This window comes from Athalia rosae, chromosome 1 (genome assembly GCF_917208135.1).
Source record: "Athalia rosae chromosome 1, iyAthRosa1.1, whole genome shotgun sequence".
Taxonomy (NCBI): domain Eukaryota; kingdom Metazoa; phylum Arthropoda; class Insecta; order Hymenoptera; family Athaliidae; genus Athalia; species Athalia rosae.
The window spans coordinates 7,904,174-7,921,502 of record NC_064026.1 but is presented as its reverse complement, the minus strand read 5'-3'; the positions used below and the strand labels follow the sequence as shown (position 1 = coordinate 7,921,502).

Genomic DNA, 17,329 nt, shown 5'->3' with positions numbered 1-17,329 from the left:
CTGAAGGGCGAGAGGGAAGAAGCAATCATGTAAAATAAAAAACTATTGGATGAATGATGAATCGTGGAATATTCTTTTTCCTGTTTGATTACCGATTCAAGATTATTTGATATCGTCAAAAAGTTGACAATTTGATTTCGAACTACGCGCCATGTTCAGTGAGCCATCATGCATGAATATCGGTGCAGATCGAAATCACTTGAATTAACTAATTAGAATCCATGAAACTTATCAGTGAAAAGGATAAGTTGTTTTTGTTTAACAATGCAGGTATCGGTTGTAAGTTATCTTGTTAGAATTTGTCATGCTTATAATGTATACGTACAGCTGTGCTTATAATCCACCAAAAATGACTTCATTTCATCTTTCTGCATATCAGTTAATAACAACACTAATGGAAAATACAAAAGATAAAGCGTTGACAAAGGACCCGGAATCAATCTGTAAAATGAATTGAAGACAATGCAACGACTGACATCCCCTCAGATTGATAGCGTTAAACCTATAATCAATCGCTATTTCCAACCCCTGAAGTTTACCAAAAAACACAGAGCTGTAGCTCTGAACCCGTTCAGTTTACGTTTCATTTAGGTACGCACAATTTTCGTAGTGCTCTCAATAAATTTCATGCCCGCGGAACGCTCAAGATTATTTTCAGTTTAAATTTCAGTATGGCCATCCCGATAATTTTACAGATTGGCAACACTTCTTCAGTTAGTTGTCTGCTACGAAACTATGGCGGACCAAACGAACAAGTACGATATTTCGCTCACGGAGTTAAAACTCGAACAACAAAGGACTGCTCGGCGAAATGCACTTCGTCAAGAGTATATGAAAGTGGCTTCTAGTCCTTTCAAAAGTGGCGAAGGAGGAATTGCAGTAAGTATTTTGCTATAATTTAGACAGCCTCACGCCAACGCCATCCTGTACTTACTATCCATCGTTTTCGTTTTACTGATTCATAGCAATCATTCCCCAATTTCATTTGAAGTACGGTTTCTTTGTATTTTGGCGGAGAATCCTTTACATATTCTTTCGGAATGTGGATGGATAAATAATGTATTACATAAAAATGGTCAATATGAAAAATAACAGGTTTGCCAACTAAAACGTACGTATCAGATTATCTTGAATTTTTTCCTACATGTTTTCACAATTGATTGAAAAAAAATAGATGAACATTAGTGGAGAATGTTTTGTCACTTGCAAATACTAATCATTAAATGAAATTCATGAGTTCGTTTTGCCAGCTAGGATATTGTTTACCCATCTACTCCGTTATTGTTAATTCCGTGTATATCTAGTACGTATAGTTGGATCTCGCTACAGATGAGATTTAAGGAAAATTTGATTTAACAATAAAATAGCCTCCAATTGTTACACTGATACTTATCTGTCTACTGTTATAAGCCTGGTCACAGTACATCCAGGAAATTAGATAACAAACAGAACTCATATTTGCAAATCGAGGCTGGATGCTCTTTCAAAACAAGCAGGTTTCATAAGCAAAGCGATTCTATTTCAAGAGATAATGTCCAGTCTTCTATGAAATTTGTGCGTATCAAGTCTTGTATTACACAGTATAGCGATAGAGACTTGAAAAGTTTGACGGGCAAATTTCAAGTAGTATGGTTATATTCAGAACAGCAAAATATCTCAGATTAAAGTTCATCCTCGTGACTCCTTATCAGTTATCACTTATAGCACATTGCGTCGAAGACACGCTCAAAACATATCCTGAGCTTATCATGTTCTACTACGCTGTGTAGTATTTCATTTCCATCTGCTCAATTTCAGTACAATCTATTATGGATTGAAAAACTCTTTCCAGAGTACTCTCAAGAATTGACGTACTTTTCCAAATCTGAATAGAATCAGAAAAAACAAAATTGCGTACTCTAAGGCAGAATTTAACCGGTTATTCTAGAAAGCTCTGTTTTATATACTGCAAAAATGAGAAATAGATTGATGACGTACGCATTGTAATTTCATCTGTATTGTTTAGAGCAGAAATAAATTAGAAATATGTACAAACAATAATTCTGAGGTTATTGATACTTGAAAAATAGCATACATCGTAAGATTGTGAGTCATTTTGTATTGTCGATCAATCAATATGCTAATTTAATAACTCGGTACACGTACTCATGTTGGTGGATATGGAATTTCCTACCATCAATTCATATATATGTATACTTACTTAATTAGTTCTGCAATGAATTGGTTGAATAAAAATTTCCAGTTTGATCCTGCACTGCAACGATTTATAGCAGCTAAGACAAGAACCTACGATTATTTTAGACCTACGCTAAAAAATGGTGCAATATTCTATGCATCATTGATCACTCCACTGATTCTTATCTCATGGTATACTAAAAAGTGTAAGGTAAGTTATTTAGTTTGATAGGTCTACTTTTATTTAGCTATAAAAATAATCCGTACATTTTCTTGTCACAGGATACCCAGGAACATCTGTACCGCACTGGTCAGGTGTCATACGCTGATAGAGAATGGAAGTTTGCCTAAGCTTGTTTATTTATCAAACTCTGTTTAGTAGCAATTGCTTCGTAATGTGTGAATAAACAGCTTATTATATGTTGATCGAAAATAGTTCTATTTTACTTTTTCTCGACCTTTTTCTTCTCTTGGAGTACCTTATCCATAATACATCTCTATAATGAGCACAAAAACTTTGCAAAGGAACTACGCAATCTCTATTTATAGTACCTAAAATAATGACGTAATATAATTACGTAGAATACGAATCGACAATGTGGATGAGTTTTATTTATTCCGATTATAAATAATAGAAGTTAATTTTCTTATATAATTATTTAAGAATATCAAATTGTCGTCAAACAAAGATATGTTGTTCAATTTACCTGAAGGTATAAAAAAAAATAGATCTTTTATCACATTAATAACTGTACTAGAATAATATAGTATATAGTACGGAAATTTACAAAACGAATATTGAAAACTAATAATTCTGGAATTTTGTTTTCCAAATAAATATCATTCAGGATTCAAATATGAATAAATAATGAGATTTATTAGCGATCCTCAAGCTGTTTATCACGATTAATAACTGCATGATCAAATTTCACCATGTATGTTGTTCCTTTATGCCAATGTGCAGTCACCTTTGCCGGCTGAAAAAATACCATAAATAAATACTGTGTTTCCGAAAAAACCTATCACATTCCCATTAAACGTTAATTAACCTGTTTAGGTTTTATTTAACTAACCCTCGTATGGAACTCTTTTATCATTATTTAGAAAATCTAAAAAAAAACCTGTTTATCCGGACATTCAATACTTTGAACACGAATTGAAATTGCAAATGTGAAATTGGATATCATTTCTGCAAAAGCTTTTGTGCATAAAATTATTATGAATAATCATTTAATGGGAATGAGTCACAGACATACAAGTTGCAGCTAAACTTGTCCGCGTGTTCAAGATAATTAAACCACAATGATAATAATGTAGAAAAGTATCCACCCATTCACAATCACATTAGTGACACCCAGTGAAAGAGATATCATGACTAGACATGAGAGAATTGTCAATGAGAGACAGTGATATTGGAATGACACGAGTATAATCAACTTTGAATTCACAATTAGTCAATTCTAGTGAAGATTTAATGATTTTGCATTTATAGATTCTAAGAAACCTACTGACTGGTGGCATTCTATTTTTAAAAATTGAGGATGAATCAACTTTCAGGATGATCATTCTTATTCCCAGAAGATTTACATAGCGTAATAACTTGACATACTGGACTTGGGGCTAATGTCATCCCAAAATTTTCTCTATCTTCAGGATAGCATACAAATTTTCACAAGGGTGGGGAAAAATAAATAACAAAGTTTCAAGTACTGAAATCTCGTATTCTATCTATTGCTTGTATTTGACTCTGACTTGTATTCTCAGGGTCCAACAGAATTATTATGTACTCCTCGAGCATACTAAGCTTCAACTCAACAATTTTTCCACAGTGGATGGTACCAACGTGAGTGTAGTTGGATACTTTCTACTATAAAACTGATTGATCATATTATTCAGAAAAATGAGTCAATAATGCTTGAGAGAAATTCAAAGTAAATGTGCATCAGTACTTTATATTGCTTGATATAATACAGTAGTTACCAATGTGCTCAGCATTGATAGCTAGTGATGTGTTTGTTTGTCTCAAATAGTTTAGTCTAATCTTTTAAAAGCTTCCGAGAATTAGGCCCACATTATTATAAACATGTTTATCATTTATCTGCATCGTATTACAATGTGTAGATAAAAAAAAATCTGCAATTTTTTTTCATATTTCCACATAAATGCTGTGATACATCACAAAGACATAACACATATATATCTACAGCACATATTTTCATATGAATTCGGTTACACCTCATAAAACCCTCTTATCAGACATGTGGTGAAATATTCACATGCAGGAAATTAAAATATACTCACAAAACCACAATCAGACAGGATCGCTTCAACAATCCCAGCTGTGAAAGATGCACAATTGAGGCTTCCTTTGTCTTTTGGTACTGAAACAAACTTATTAACTAGAGCTTCTTTTTCTATGATATAATAAGTTCGATCGTCATCGTTGGCGTGTTCCAATTTATCTGCCTCCCGACCAAAAAGTGATTTCCAGACTGTACTTTTGATGAACAGTAGTATGTTCAACAATTTTATTTCACGTTTACCACTCTTTTCTCGCATTACCAAAAGGTCGGTCACTCTGTGACCTACTTCTGCACCCATTTCAGCTAATCTGAAAAATTCAATATGTATAAGATATGGAGACCACACAATTTGTTACAAAAACATTCACAGTGGTTTTCAATATTGTATGAATGGCATTTTTTATCAGAATTATTTAGTACACCTGACAATTCTTTTCATTAATGTTGTTAACCATATACATAAATCGTAAATCTTTCAAATGAAATGATGAAGGCAGGATATGGATAATACATTCAACAGCAATATTGTCTATGGTTGTAATGGTTTGGCTGAGTATGCAAACCAAATGAATAATTATTAAAAATTTGAATAGAGCTTAGGAAGGTATTCTTATGCATTGGTTCAGTTGATATTGTATTAGGAATTCAATTGGCAATTGGAACATAAACAGGGTCATTGTACTGTCGGATGGAATTTTGAAAGATACAACGTTTTGTGGCTTAGTACGGCGTGAGAATTTTACATACTTATTTTGTAGCTCAGGCACCGTGTAAACTCGATTTTGACAGTACTGCACAAGCTCCGAAAATAAAAGAGCATAACAACTTAGGCTAACCTCACTTTTTCCTTTACTCAACGATTTGTCAAGTATACTAGTCCGTGGACGGACCGCGGATATTGTTATACTTGTCATTCCGTAATATGAAACGATTGCTAAAGGCAAATCCAAACGTATTCCCAATTCACAAAATACTAATACAATTGTAGAGAACTTGTACACTTTCTTCTGTGTCACTACCTTTACAAATCTCGCTGTCAAAATCTCGTTGCGGGCTCGCCATTGGATGTGAATAAAGATAGCTCTATACCGTCTATACTTTTCGGAATCGATAGAGTATCGAATTATTCGAGTTTTATCCGGTTTTAAGTTCAAATAAGATAAGAATTAATTTTTAAAGATTGATTGAATACCTTTACAAAATGAACAAAATGCTAATTCTTATGGACGCGAAAAGAGAAGAATAACCTTTGTTGAAAAATCTATGTCGGATGAATCAATCGTTTGATAAACTTTGATTATTGTGAGTCTGGTTGGATGTAATAAATTTGAGAATATTGGAGCAGGAATTGTGATCAATATAAAAATTCTAGTTTATTTACGACATCATGGAATAGAGGCACAATGAGCATAGATACTGAAATATTGACGTGGTATTCAGTAAGCATTTTTACAATTTCACTGGTACACCTGGACCTCCAGATGTTCCAAGTCCTGTAACTTTAAACAATCGTCCGGCATGACGGTTCTCCTCTGTATCAAATCGGCTGGCACTCGTCACATAAAGCTCATCTAACTTAGGTCCACCCCATGCAACCGAAGTGATCTAGAATGTGGGAAAAAGATAATGTGAATTGTATATTTCAGGTAGTAATGATGTACAGGGTATTTGTTTTCTCAGAAATAACAGCACACGGTTTCGTAAATTATACTGTGTAGTATTTGTAAAATAATGCCAACATTTCTTTGGGAAATAGTATGTACTCTGAGGGTATGTACCTTTGCTGCAGGAAGACTGACCGATTGGAGAAGAGAACCAGTAACAGGATCCACACGATGTATTGCGCTTCCGCCAAATGTAGCAACCCATAACTTGTCTTCTACGTCTATCGTCATTCCGTCCGGAAAACCCTCAACATTATTCTTTATCAAATCGAAAACAGTTCGCCGATTTGCTGAAAAGTATATATTCGTGACTAATGTGTCCAGTAGCTCTTCCACATAATTGTACTTTTAATTTGTTGACATCACATGACACAAAGCAGGCAAAGAAGTAGTGGGGTATAAACTTACTAGTTTCTCCGCTGTCAATATCATAATCGAAAGCATCAACTGCCCTGTTGAAACTGTCTATATAATAGAAGGTTTTGAAATCAGAAGACCATGCAAGACCATTGCTAATTCCTATATCAGTGGCATGAACTTTCACAGTTTTTCCATCCTTGCTCAATGAATATAAAGCTCCTGATCTAACTTCGGGTTCACCTGGATGATATTTCGCCTTTGTTCCAGCCCACAGGCGCCCTAATATTAAATATGCCAGATTAGGGTACGTATATGAGATCACATATAATCAGGTATACCAAGATAAATTAGTCAAACCGAACATTTTTTCTGAATCCATTGAAAACTATATAATAGACGAAATAAAATATTGACTATTATTTCTGAACAACATTATAAGAAATGTGAATTTTTTAAAGAGGTCTGTAATATCAAACTAAATTATGGAAACAAAGATTCTGTATCCATTAAATACCTCGAGGATCAGCTTTGCCATCATTGAACCGATTTGTTGTCCCTGGTTCGACACCAACAAGTACTTCCACGTTGGTGGGATCTGGGCTAATGCCATCCCAAGTCAGAATAGCAAGCTCATTTCTATATCCAATAACAAACTTGTTGTTTGTATCTGCTACAGGTATCACGAAGCCAACAGGTGTTTTATTTTGTTTGTCTAAAGATGCAATAGAATATATGTATTATTATTGATAACTTTCACCAAAATTTAACATTTTCCTAACTTTGTTTGTAAACCACTTACCTACAACAACTCTATTGACTTTCTTAGTGCTTGGATCATACTTGAAAACAGAAGATTCAAATATGTCAACATAGTAAAGCACTCCACCTTTGTGATCCCAATGAGGTCCCTCGCCAAGATCTAGCTTTTCATCACATACGATTTCTACATTAGGAGCCATTTTGACTTACTGGAAGCAAGAGAATCAATTTAACACCATCAGTTCAATACCCACGTCATCATTATTATATAAGATAAGTGTAGTGAATGATTCACATGCACAACTCACATTGACACGTTGGGACGCCAACTAATGGAGTCAAATGAGATAAAACAGCTTGATGCCTTGTAAGAATTTGAATTTACATCATACATACTCTAAATAAATCTTTATGACATTTTTAGCCTTTGCAGCCACAATAATTGGCCAAGATATTATGGTTCAGGGGAAGGCTGAGATGTATTTTCAAGTAAAACAGTAATTACCTCCATCTTGAATGAACGATATCTATATCTTCCTAAGGCATTTTTTTGTAAGCCTCTGCCATTGGTAGCAAAGTACACCAGGAAGTTTGCATGACACAAACTATTGTTCTGGTATATCGTGCTACCTATACCAAAGACTCGTGAAAAGCCTGTAGAGATCATAGTACATGGAACTAGATATCTATTATCTATTATATACTATAACAATGGAGTGTGCGTGCCTGTATTTCACTTGTTCACTAAAACCATATATGACAGAGCAATTGTGATTGTAGGTGGCAGTAGCCCCAACGATCTCATGTATAACTATGATGGTGGTTGCATGTGGGTAGTTGTAGGGGTGTAAAAGATCTGGGGGTTGAAAATGTATTTTTCGAAAGCATGTTACTGTTATTCATCTAGATTGTTCTAGACTGAACTCGAACGTTCTGGATTAGTCTAGAAATTTTGAGAATGATCTGAAAATTCTGGTTTGTTCTAGAAATTTCGAGATTAATCTGTAAAGCTCTGAAATATATTGAAAGGTTTTAAACGTCTACAAAATTCTGGATGGGTTCAGACATTTGAAGAATGATCTGAAAAGCTCTACAATATATTTAGATGTCTTATATAAGTTGAAAATAATACAAATCGGTTCAGAATATTCTAGGTTTTTTAAACAGTAAATTTACAGTCGAACGAAAATAATTAATGGTGAACTTGCCTTAGATATACATCAATAATTGTATGACCACAAAAAAAACCCAGCAAAGCAGGTGTTTGGAGCTATTATCCTATAATGTCAAATTAAGGAAAGGAGTTATTGTGATTTCAATTTGTTCAACAGATATAAACAAGTGAATACTCACTGATGGATCAAACTTTCATATCATAATCAAATGCATTGATAGTGTTAATAGAAGGTTTTGTGTTTAGAAGATAATGTGAGGCCATCACTAATTTCCACATCGGTAAAATGAGACTTCGCATTCCTTTTGTCGGCACCAAATGAATGTAAAATTTTGAATGGTTGACCTGGTACATACCATATTGTTCCAACCCATGGATGTCCTAAAATTTGAAACGTCAAACAATTCACATAAGACTTTAAGGTTACTTGAGCTACTAAAATATAATACAAATATCATTAAATCAAATTCATCAAAAAAAAACCTGACATCAAATTTGGAAATAGATGACTACTGCTCTGATGAAAGCCAGAGGCAAGTATTTCATTGATTTAAGAAATTTGGTTCTATCGGCCATACTCAAGCCAAACTCACCAAGCTTAGAGTTCAAAAAAATTCACAGTCCTCGTGAATAACTTATACAAAGTACCCATTAAAACACAAACGACTTTACTGGTTTTCAAACCATATTTAAAAACTGTATAACAATTGAATGAGTCAAGATAAAAAAAGCTCAACACCAACTAGTGAATAAATTAAGATGTATATGGCTGTATCTTGAATGTTGGTTTTGCATTAGTGGTTGCAATTTTGCAAACAATTTACTTAAATCTCTGAGTTGGCCTTGGTCAACGAAAATTAACTTTGAACCAACTCCTGAACTTTTCTTAGTACACTGAAACAAATGTAAAAAGCAATTTTAAATTAATTCCTTCTTAAATCTCTCACCATAAGAAATTAAAAGTGTCCGGTGTTGCTGTGTAACAACCATTTTCATGGGAGTTCTTTATTCAATATCTCTAATCACTTGACTCAGACAGAATTAGCTAATTTTGGAATCGGAGGGCACCCGAAGATATTTTCTGCAACTCGATAACTCTCACATTTTCCAGCGCAGTTGTTTATTATTTTATCGGTGAATCACTGCGTCCACAAGATTCGACGTCTGGAATAGTCAACGCCGTATCCATGGTAACCACATTAATGCGCAGACGCATGTGGCAACGATTTGCGAGAAAATTCTGGGCAAGGCGAGAAATATTGCGGGAAATATAAAGCGGCGTCACAGCGTACGACCTTCAGTATTCTAGAGACGCAATTCGAGTAAACATCTCGTAGCAAGAGGTCTTGTGAATTACAAACTAAGCTAAAGAAATTCGAGTATAAACAACGAAAGTGATCTAAATTGGGAACACAAATTGCTCGTATTAAACTTTACTATCAACTGAGAAGTGAATTTTAAAATGCCTGCAATCGGGATTGATCTGGGAACCACGTACTCCTGTGTAGGAGTTTGGCAGCAAGGAAAGGTCGAGATAATTGCAAATGATCAAGGGAATAGGACAACTCCTAGTTACGTGGCGTTCACAGATACTGAAAGACTCATTGGGGATGCAGCCAAAAATCAGGTTGCTTTAAATCCTGCGAACACAGTATTCGATGCAAAGAGGTTGATCGGGCGACGTTTTGATGATCCCAAGATCCAAGATGATATGAAACTCTGGCCCTTCCGCGTTATCGAAGAGGGAGGCAAGCCTAAAATCCAGGTAGAATACCGTGGTGAGGTGAAACGATTCAACCCAGAAGAGATCAGTTCCATGGTCTTGACTAAGATGAAGGAGATTGCTGAAGCATTTCTGGGACAAAAAATCAAGGATGCAGTTATCACCGTTCCAGCATACTTCAATGATTCGCAGAGGCAAGCTACCAAGGATGCTGGGGCTATAGCTGGGATCAATGTCCTGAGGATTATCAATGAACCAACAGCTGCGGCCCTTGCATATGGTCTCGACAAGAATTTAAAGGGGGAGAGGAACATCTTGATTTTTGACTTGGGTGGTGGAACCTTCGATGTATCAATCTTAACAATAGATGAGGGTTCGTTGTTTGAAGTCAAGTCAACTGCAGGAGATACTCATTTGGGTGGTGAGGACTTTGATTCGAGGCTTGTGGAGTTCTTTGCTAAGGAATTTGAGCGAAAATACAAAAAGAACTTGAGGAACAATCCACGTGCCCTACGTCGTTTGCGAACTGCTTCTGAACGTGCCAAACGCACCCTTTCTTCAAGCACGGAGGCTTCCATTGAGATCGATGCTCTTTTTGATGGCATTGACTTCTATACAAAGGTTTCACGGGCACGCTTTGAAGAGCTGTGTGCAGATTTGTTCAGAGCTACACTTGAACCTGTCGAAAAAGCACTGACAGATGCAAAGATGGACAAAAGAAGTATTCATGATATTGTTCTGGTTGGTGGCTCAACTCGCATTCCGAAAATCCAGAACCTTTTGCAAAACTTTTTCTCTGGTAAGATGCTTAATCTCTCCATCAATCCTGATGAAGCAGTAGCGTATGGAGCTGCTGTCCAGGCAGCTATCCTCAGTGGAGAAGGAGATACCAGTACCAGTCTCCAGGATGTGCTGCTCGTTGATGTGGCTCCGCTCTCTCTTGGTATCGAAACAGCTGGTGGTGTAATGACTAACATTATCGACCGCAATGCTCGCATCCCTTGTAAACAGACACAGATTTTCACTACTTATGCCGACAATCAACCTGGCGTGTCAATACAAGTTTTTGAGGGTGAGCGAGCACTAACTAAGGACAATAACCTTCTGGGACGGTTTGAACTTAGTGGTATCAGCCCAGCTCCACGTGGTGTACCTAAAATTGAGGTCACATTTGACTTAGATGCAAATGGAATCCTCCATGTAACTGCTAAGGACACAGCAAGCGGGCGCAGCAGCGATGTGCGCATCACAAATGACAAGGGTCGGCTTTCTCGTGAAGAGATAGATCGAATGTTAGCAGAAGCTGACCGTTATCGTGAGCAGGACAAACAACAACGAGAGCGAATAGCCACTCGTAACCAACTGGAGTCTTATATTTTTTCTGTAAAGCAGGCTGTACAGGAACAGGGCTCTAAATTGTCTCAAGAAGATAAAAACATGGTCTTCAATCTTTGTGAGGAAACTATCCGCTGGCTTGACAGTAATACTCTGGCTGAAAAGGAAGAATATCAACATAAGTTAGATGTTGTGCAGAAGCAGTGTCAACCAATTATGACAAAACTCCACCAAGGCGGAGGCACAGGAGATCGTGCACCTAACTATGGATCTCAACCCGATTGTTCAAGTGACTACTCTGGACCGACTGTGGAGGAAGTGGACTAAATTTGAATACCTCAACATATATCCGAATCATATAATGAATCTTATTTAAGGCTGATTTTTGTATTAATAACCATTTCTTTTCTATAATATTCTGGAATCACTTTGTATTCGATTAAAATAAGCTTTTTTTTATAGATACATTAGTCTCCCAGTATCAAATAATATGTCACATGTCCATTAAATTTCACCTTGTACGCAATGGACATGAAGTAACTTTGACCTTAGAGACTGAAATTAGTTTTAAGAAATTACTTTATGATTTACAGTGTTGACTAATCGCATATGACTGTTATATATTCGTGATATATACATATATCTGGATTGTTGACTGATGTAATTAAGGATCTGCTTTGATGAAATTGATATAAAAATAAAGCCCTTGGCATATGTAAACATTCAATTTGTTGTTTTTTATTCCGATTTGAAAAATCTTCACTTTGTCCCGTCCTTACTATATTTCCTATGATACATCAGACGCATAAGTGACCAAAATTTGTCAATGGAGAACTACGAGATGAACCAACAATAATTACGACAGAATTTGACAAAATTTCAATTTATTGTAGTATTGAATTCTATAGTTCTTCTAATTAACTCAAGTCCTTTACCATAAATGCATAAAAGCACATCACAAATCCTAAAAAGTAATACACAATTTTAACAGAATTATTATTATTATTATTATGATTTTTTTTAGAATAAGTAGTCAGTTTACACTCACTCATGAGTATGACATGATATTATTCCTTGTACATCCGCCACAGCAGTAATTACTTCATCTTTCAAAGATAGCGACAACTTTCCACGTGCGAATATATAATTAAATCTCAACACCTTTTGATCCATCCCGACACTGATCAAAGTGCTCCTCTCAGCTAAAATCAACCCTAAAAAAATGCAGAAATTATGATGCGATAACTAAAAATTAATAGATGTAAAAAGGGCATTTTGAATAATATTTGAACATATGTAGAGATCGGTTCATTTGGAATGATCCCAAGATCATTCATTTTTGGTACCTGTAATTTGCGTGGAATGAGCTGATGAACAATTCCATTTACTAATTTCTCTTACAAACAGTACTCCATTTTCTAATCCGATTTCAAGTACCGAAAGACAGATCAGATTGTCATCTCCACCAGTCGCTAGGATAAACTCAGATTCAGTCAATTTTTTCAAATCATAACTGTTAATGCCACATTGGTGTAATCTTAAGCTTGCAAATGGTCGATAACTGATTGTTGAACTTATTTTTTTTTCTGGGAGTAAATTTTTTGTGAACGCATCAACTATATCATTCAAACTCCAGAAATTCACAAATCCGTCAGTGGTCATTGTTAAGGCAATGGTATTTTCAGCATGAATTAACAAATGAGTTTTTATAATACACCGATTTTCATATGGTATAGCAGCCCAAGCGACTACAGTCCTCATTAATATGTTGTAAGAGAAAATTCTGCAAATCAATTGCAATTCATATAATTATAATTACTCGCATTGTAGATTTTTTCTGTAACTAACATAAGTGTACCTGATTATGCAGATTTATCAATGAATGTGGTCGTTACCTTAAAAATCCATCAGAACAACCAATGACAAGCAGAACTGTGTTTAGATTTGCTGGGATTCTGAGTACACTTATGTCCATGTAGCGTGTTTCAGGATCCATGTAATAAGATTGTTGATTTACATGCTGTAAGGTCTTCCTCTGTTCTTGATCTGTACCTCGTAACATATGGGACGCCAATTCTGTGCAACTTAAACTGCTCTCATCTAGTGTGGACTGATCAAATCTTATACGGATACGCCAAACTTTCAACTGTGCTCTGCCACCACCAGAAAATATCAAATTCTCGCTAAACGCAGTTGTATCTTGTAAACTGATCAAAGATAATGCTTTGATGCTAGATATGTGTCCACTTAGTCGAGCTATGGTATTCAATTCTTGGGAATTCTTGTGAGTTTTTGAGTTTGTCAAACAGGTGATGCGGAGTTCACGATCCTCACCACCAGAAATCAATATATTATGATTGGTACAGGTTGGTATTCGTCGAATGCAATATATCTCCTTTGAATGAAAACCATTCTGAAAAATGATAATCATTACTATTATAACGTCTTCAATTCAGTCTATGTCTTCTAAATCACCTGTATTGCAGGATTTGCTAAAGAGTGTAGCTGGCATTGACTAAAGTAAATACGTTTGTCACGTATGTAAACAAATTGGAAATTCGTGCTGTTTAACGTATAATCCCAGGATCTATGACCTCCTCCACAAGGAATTCTCAATAATACTCGCTGAAAGGCGGTGCTGTAGAGAACAAAATCGACCTGCAAAGGGCAAAACAGCATTACTAATTCACGTATATGTTCGAGTGTGACTTGTTTATGGTCATCTCAGAGATTTAGCAAGAGAAGAAGACTTTTTTACAATGAACAAGTACTTGGTTTTATTCGGGCAATTATTTTTCTACCTCCTTGAAACCAAGCACATAGATATCGTTGGAGGTCTCCGAAATTGTGCTGACCCAATCCATTGGCATTTTATTAATGTGCAGTTCGCTCATTGTTTTCTGGCCTTCAATTTCGAGAAGTTCGAAAAATCTTAAAGTGCCATCTCTGCCTGTGCTCAATAATTTATTGCCAACAATAGTACAAGAATGAACGCCAAGTCTTCCGTGAATTTTGAGGAGACTTTGAAAAGGATTTATACAATAATTCTTATCGACAGATTTAGCATTATATTCAGAATGGGTTTTTCGATAGAGGTGAATACTTCCAGCTCGATCTCCACATATTAATAAGTTTTTATGAATAATAGCTGCAGTTGTCCAACGTTCTCTACTTTGAGGTAGTTTGTGCTCTGATTCAATCAATGTGATTCCTTCAAGAAGAATAATTAAAAATCATTGGTGATCATACAGTATCATAAACTTGATTAATAATGTTAAAGTAAAATCGAATATCTGTTACCATTTACTATTTTCACCAATTTCAAAAGACCTTTGATTCCGCACAGCAATAATGAATCATTACTCAGCCAATGCATAGATAGTATTTTAGAGTCAACGATCTTTTCTTCCAAAACTCTGTGTAAAGATCCTGTTCCGTTTTCATCTATAAATAAAGCAAATATATTTCAAAATCAGACACCATTGGATTTACTGACCAATAAATATTACACATTCATCAATTTACATTGAAATAAATTATTGCCCAGGTGTGGAAAATCAACCTCTTATACGTGAAATTTATTATCTCATTTAACACAAATTCAAAATCTGCTTACCTTTGTACAGTGTTAGGTATCCATTCAAAGATGCCAAAGCAATATGTTTTTTGTTCGGTGATATTTGCATCAAAATATAGCTAGTACACAACTTTAAATCAATCGATTCCACGTTTATACCCAATTCCGTATTATGAGTAATAATTTTTCCTGACTGTGTTATAAATACAAGAGTGCTACTGCTTAATATTCCAATGTGCTTTGGAACCTCATGTACGTTTTCCATTGGTATAATTTTCGTTTCGAAGCTAGAATTCTCTCGGAGAGGCCAGACATGCACTGCTCCATCGCCACCTCCCGTGATTATAGTGTTACCATCTTCAGAAATATCGATGCACCAAATAGGTGCTCCATGATGAGCTTCTATTTTGTTAATGAGCGTACCCTTTGTTGTCCAAATGCATATAAGGGAGTCCTATATAAAGAATGTTGAAGATAAATAATGTGAGAACACCTTATGTCTTGTACGAACGGAGCTTGAGGCATGAAAAAACTATTCATGAACACATACCTCACCTATGCTAAGAACAAAATCTCTCCAAATCAAAGCTCTCCATATTCTAGCCGTATGACCAAACATTGTTGTTCTCAGTGAGATCACTGCATTTTCCCATTGTAGAGTCTTACAATCAGACTTTTCAAACTCTACTGACCAAAGCCTGATAGTTCGATCATCTGATGTCGAACATATGAGGCGTGTAGCAAAATCGAATTTGATGGAGAAAATAACACCCTATAATGGATAAGATATGTCAGTACTCTATCATGTTCATAGATTTTATAAATACATTGAAATAATTTGAATCATATAGAGGTAAGAATTACTGACTTTATGTCCAGTCAGGCGATGTAAAACTGGAACTATTTTTTTGTCAGCTACATTATTCACGGCCCAAATTACAATTTCCTGAAATACGGTACCAGCCAGTACTAGGCAATTTTCATTTTTGTCACTAATAACTGAGCCACCATATCTATTAATGTTAGATAAGGACCAGTAAAGTGTTCTTAAATGACCATACAAGCTCAGTAAATTGACAAAATATAGATAGCTAACATTTTGGGCAAAGGATACAAAATGCAATTTTCTTCACATTGAAATTCCTTAGATTGTTGTTCTGTCCAATCATACAAGCACAATTTATTATGGGCAAAAAGTATGGCAAGTCTGTTAGTGTCATTTTCGGTACCCGACAAACCTACAGCAATTATCCAGTCATTGAGTTGATGAAGGACGTCCAGTAATGTAGTTCTGCATTAGATTGTCTTAAAGTAAAGCAAAATCTTTCAAATGTTTGACATGTGATTTGGATATACTTACTCCACTAGTTCATCATAATAATCTACTCCCACAATGCTTAGATTTTTTCCACCAAAAACAACCAAATAATTCCCTGGTCCCTTGATAATTCCATGAATTTTATCTGGATAACAAACGTCTAATTTTGATATAAGGGTGGCACATGATTTCCTGTATGTTCGTAAAGTATATCCAATTCCTAAAAGTGAAAAATTAAGTTGCAAATGGATCAAAAAGTAGAATGCACAGAATCATTAAACATCATTCAGCAACTATATTGCCACGATTTTTTAAATCATTGAAATAAACTTCAAAATCCGTTTGATGACTTATTAGGAATGGGAATATTGTTACTTAAAATATGTTCATTTCTGTCATGAAGACATAGAAGATCTTCAAACTAACCTACAAAAATGTAGTCGTCAACGTTAAGCACAGCAAGAACATCGGTGCTCAACAACTCTGACATGATACTGAAGTGAGAATGATTAAGTCAATGAACAGCGAAATATAAAAAACAAGATTTTATTTGTTAAAGAAAGTATCATGAAGAACAACATTTACAGAGAAATTCACGTGAAAGTAGTTGCAATCTTAACGTTGAGCCTTGCTCAGTGGCCTTGCTCGAATCAGTCAGGTTCCAAAGAATCGAATATCACAAATTTTCATACGAATCGGACGGCCGATGAACAATTGCAAAAAAATTCTTCAAATTGGTAGATGAGAAGGAACAACTAAAAAAAGTATATTTGTGGGATTCTCGACTTTCCGATAAAGGTATGGCTTTCATCAAGGCTTTTATCAACTAGTCTGATGTTGAAATTTGTATCATTTCCACTGATATTTCGAGGATTCCAGTGAGTATTCCGCTCCGATTTTTTCATACCGCACGTTGCATAGCACCGACCATGGTATCATTT

General features: G+C 35.4%; 5 protein-coding genes across 9 annotated transcripts; 2 read left to right on the top strand and 3 right to left on the bottom strand.

The window, feature by feature from the left end:
• Positions 1-51: 51 nt before the first annotated feature.
• Positions 52-2,608, top strand: LOC105685986. Of its 2 annotated transcripts, XM_048648752.1 has the most exons (4): positions 52-591; positions 671-879; positions 2,243-2,386; positions 2,458-2,608. In XM_048648752.1, the coding sequence occupies exons 2-4, from the start codon at positions 736-738 to the stop codon at positions 2,524-2,526; spliced, it is 357 nt and encodes a 118-aa protein (XP_048504709.1). In that variant the 5' UTR covers positions 52-591; positions 671-735; the 3' UTR covers positions 2,527-2,608. The 2 variants fall into 2 exon arrangements, with proteins under 2 accessions (XP_048504709.1, XP_048504708.1); XM_048648751.1 differs by having other exon boundaries at positions 52-879.
• Positions 2,395-5,556, bottom strand: LOC105685985 (trafficking protein particle complex subunit 5). The gene is made up of 3 exons (XM_012400509.3): positions 5,226-5,556; positions 4,477-4,786; positions 2,395-3,152 (listed from the first exon to the last, which is right to left on the bottom strand). Exons 1-3 carry the CDS (start codon positions 5,390-5,392, stop codon positions 3,054-3,056), a joined length of 576 nt encoding a protein of 191 aa, XP_012255932.1. The 5' UTR covers positions 5,393-5,556; the 3' UTR covers positions 2,395-3,053.
• A 270-nt stretch (positions 5,557-5,826) lies between these two features.
• On the bottom strand, positions 5,827-9,520 carry LOC105685981 (regucalcin-like). 3 transcript variants are annotated; one of them, XM_048648750.1, is made up of 7 exons: positions 9,383-9,520; positions 8,615-8,816; positions 7,302-7,470; positions 7,017-7,214; positions 6,551-6,781; positions 6,257-6,432; positions 5,827-6,083 (listed from the first exon to the last, which is right to left on the bottom strand). In XM_048648750.1, exons 3-7 carry the CDS (start codon positions 7,459-7,461, stop codon positions 5,928-5,930), a joined length of 921 nt encoding a protein of 306 aa, XP_048504707.1. In that variant the 5' UTR covers positions 7,462-7,470; positions 8,615-8,816; positions 9,383-9,520; the 3' UTR covers positions 5,827-5,927. The 3 variants fall into 3 exon arrangements, with proteins under 3 accessions (XP_048504707.1, XP_048504706.1, XP_012255921.2); XM_048648749.1 differs by having other exon boundaries at positions 8,792-8,816; XM_012400498.3 differs by lacking the exons at positions 8,615-8,816; positions 9,383-9,520 and adding an exon at positions 7,570-8,393.
• A 68-nt stretch (positions 9,521-9,588) lies between these two features.
• On the top strand, positions 9,589-12,220 carry LOC105685975 (heat shock protein 68-like). Its single transcript, XM_012400486.3, has one exon. It carries the CDS (start codon positions 9,898-9,900, stop codon positions 11,818-11,820), a length of 1,923 nt encoding a protein of 640 aa, XP_012255909.1. The 5' UTR covers positions 9,589-9,897; the 3' UTR covers positions 11,821-12,220.
• A 140-nt stretch (positions 12,221-12,360) lies between these two features.
• Positions 12,361-17,115, bottom strand: LOC105685973 (WD repeat-containing protein 6). 2 transcript variants are annotated; one of them, XM_048648738.1, is made up of 14 exons: positions 16,974-17,115; positions 16,815-16,882; positions 16,431-16,608; positions 16,185-16,361; positions 15,939-16,083; positions 15,621-15,842; positions 15,110-15,524; positions 14,794-14,937; positions 14,295-14,704; positions 13,969-14,151; positions 13,389-13,906; positions 12,840-13,276; positions 12,542-12,707; positions 12,361-12,457 (listed from the first exon to the last, which is right to left on the bottom strand). In XM_048648738.1, the coding sequence occupies exons 2-14, from the start codon at positions 16,876-16,878 to the stop codon at positions 12,373-12,375; spliced, it is 3,144 nt and encodes a 1,047-aa protein (XP_048504695.1). In that variant the 5' UTR covers positions 16,879-16,882; positions 16,974-17,115; the 3' UTR covers positions 12,361-12,372. The 2 variants fall into 2 exon arrangements, with proteins under 2 accessions (XP_048504695.1, XP_012255908.2); XM_012400485.3 differs by lacking the exon at positions 16,974-17,115 and having other exon boundaries at positions 16,815-16,956.
• Between the last annotated feature and the right edge of the window lie 214 nt (positions 17,116-17,329).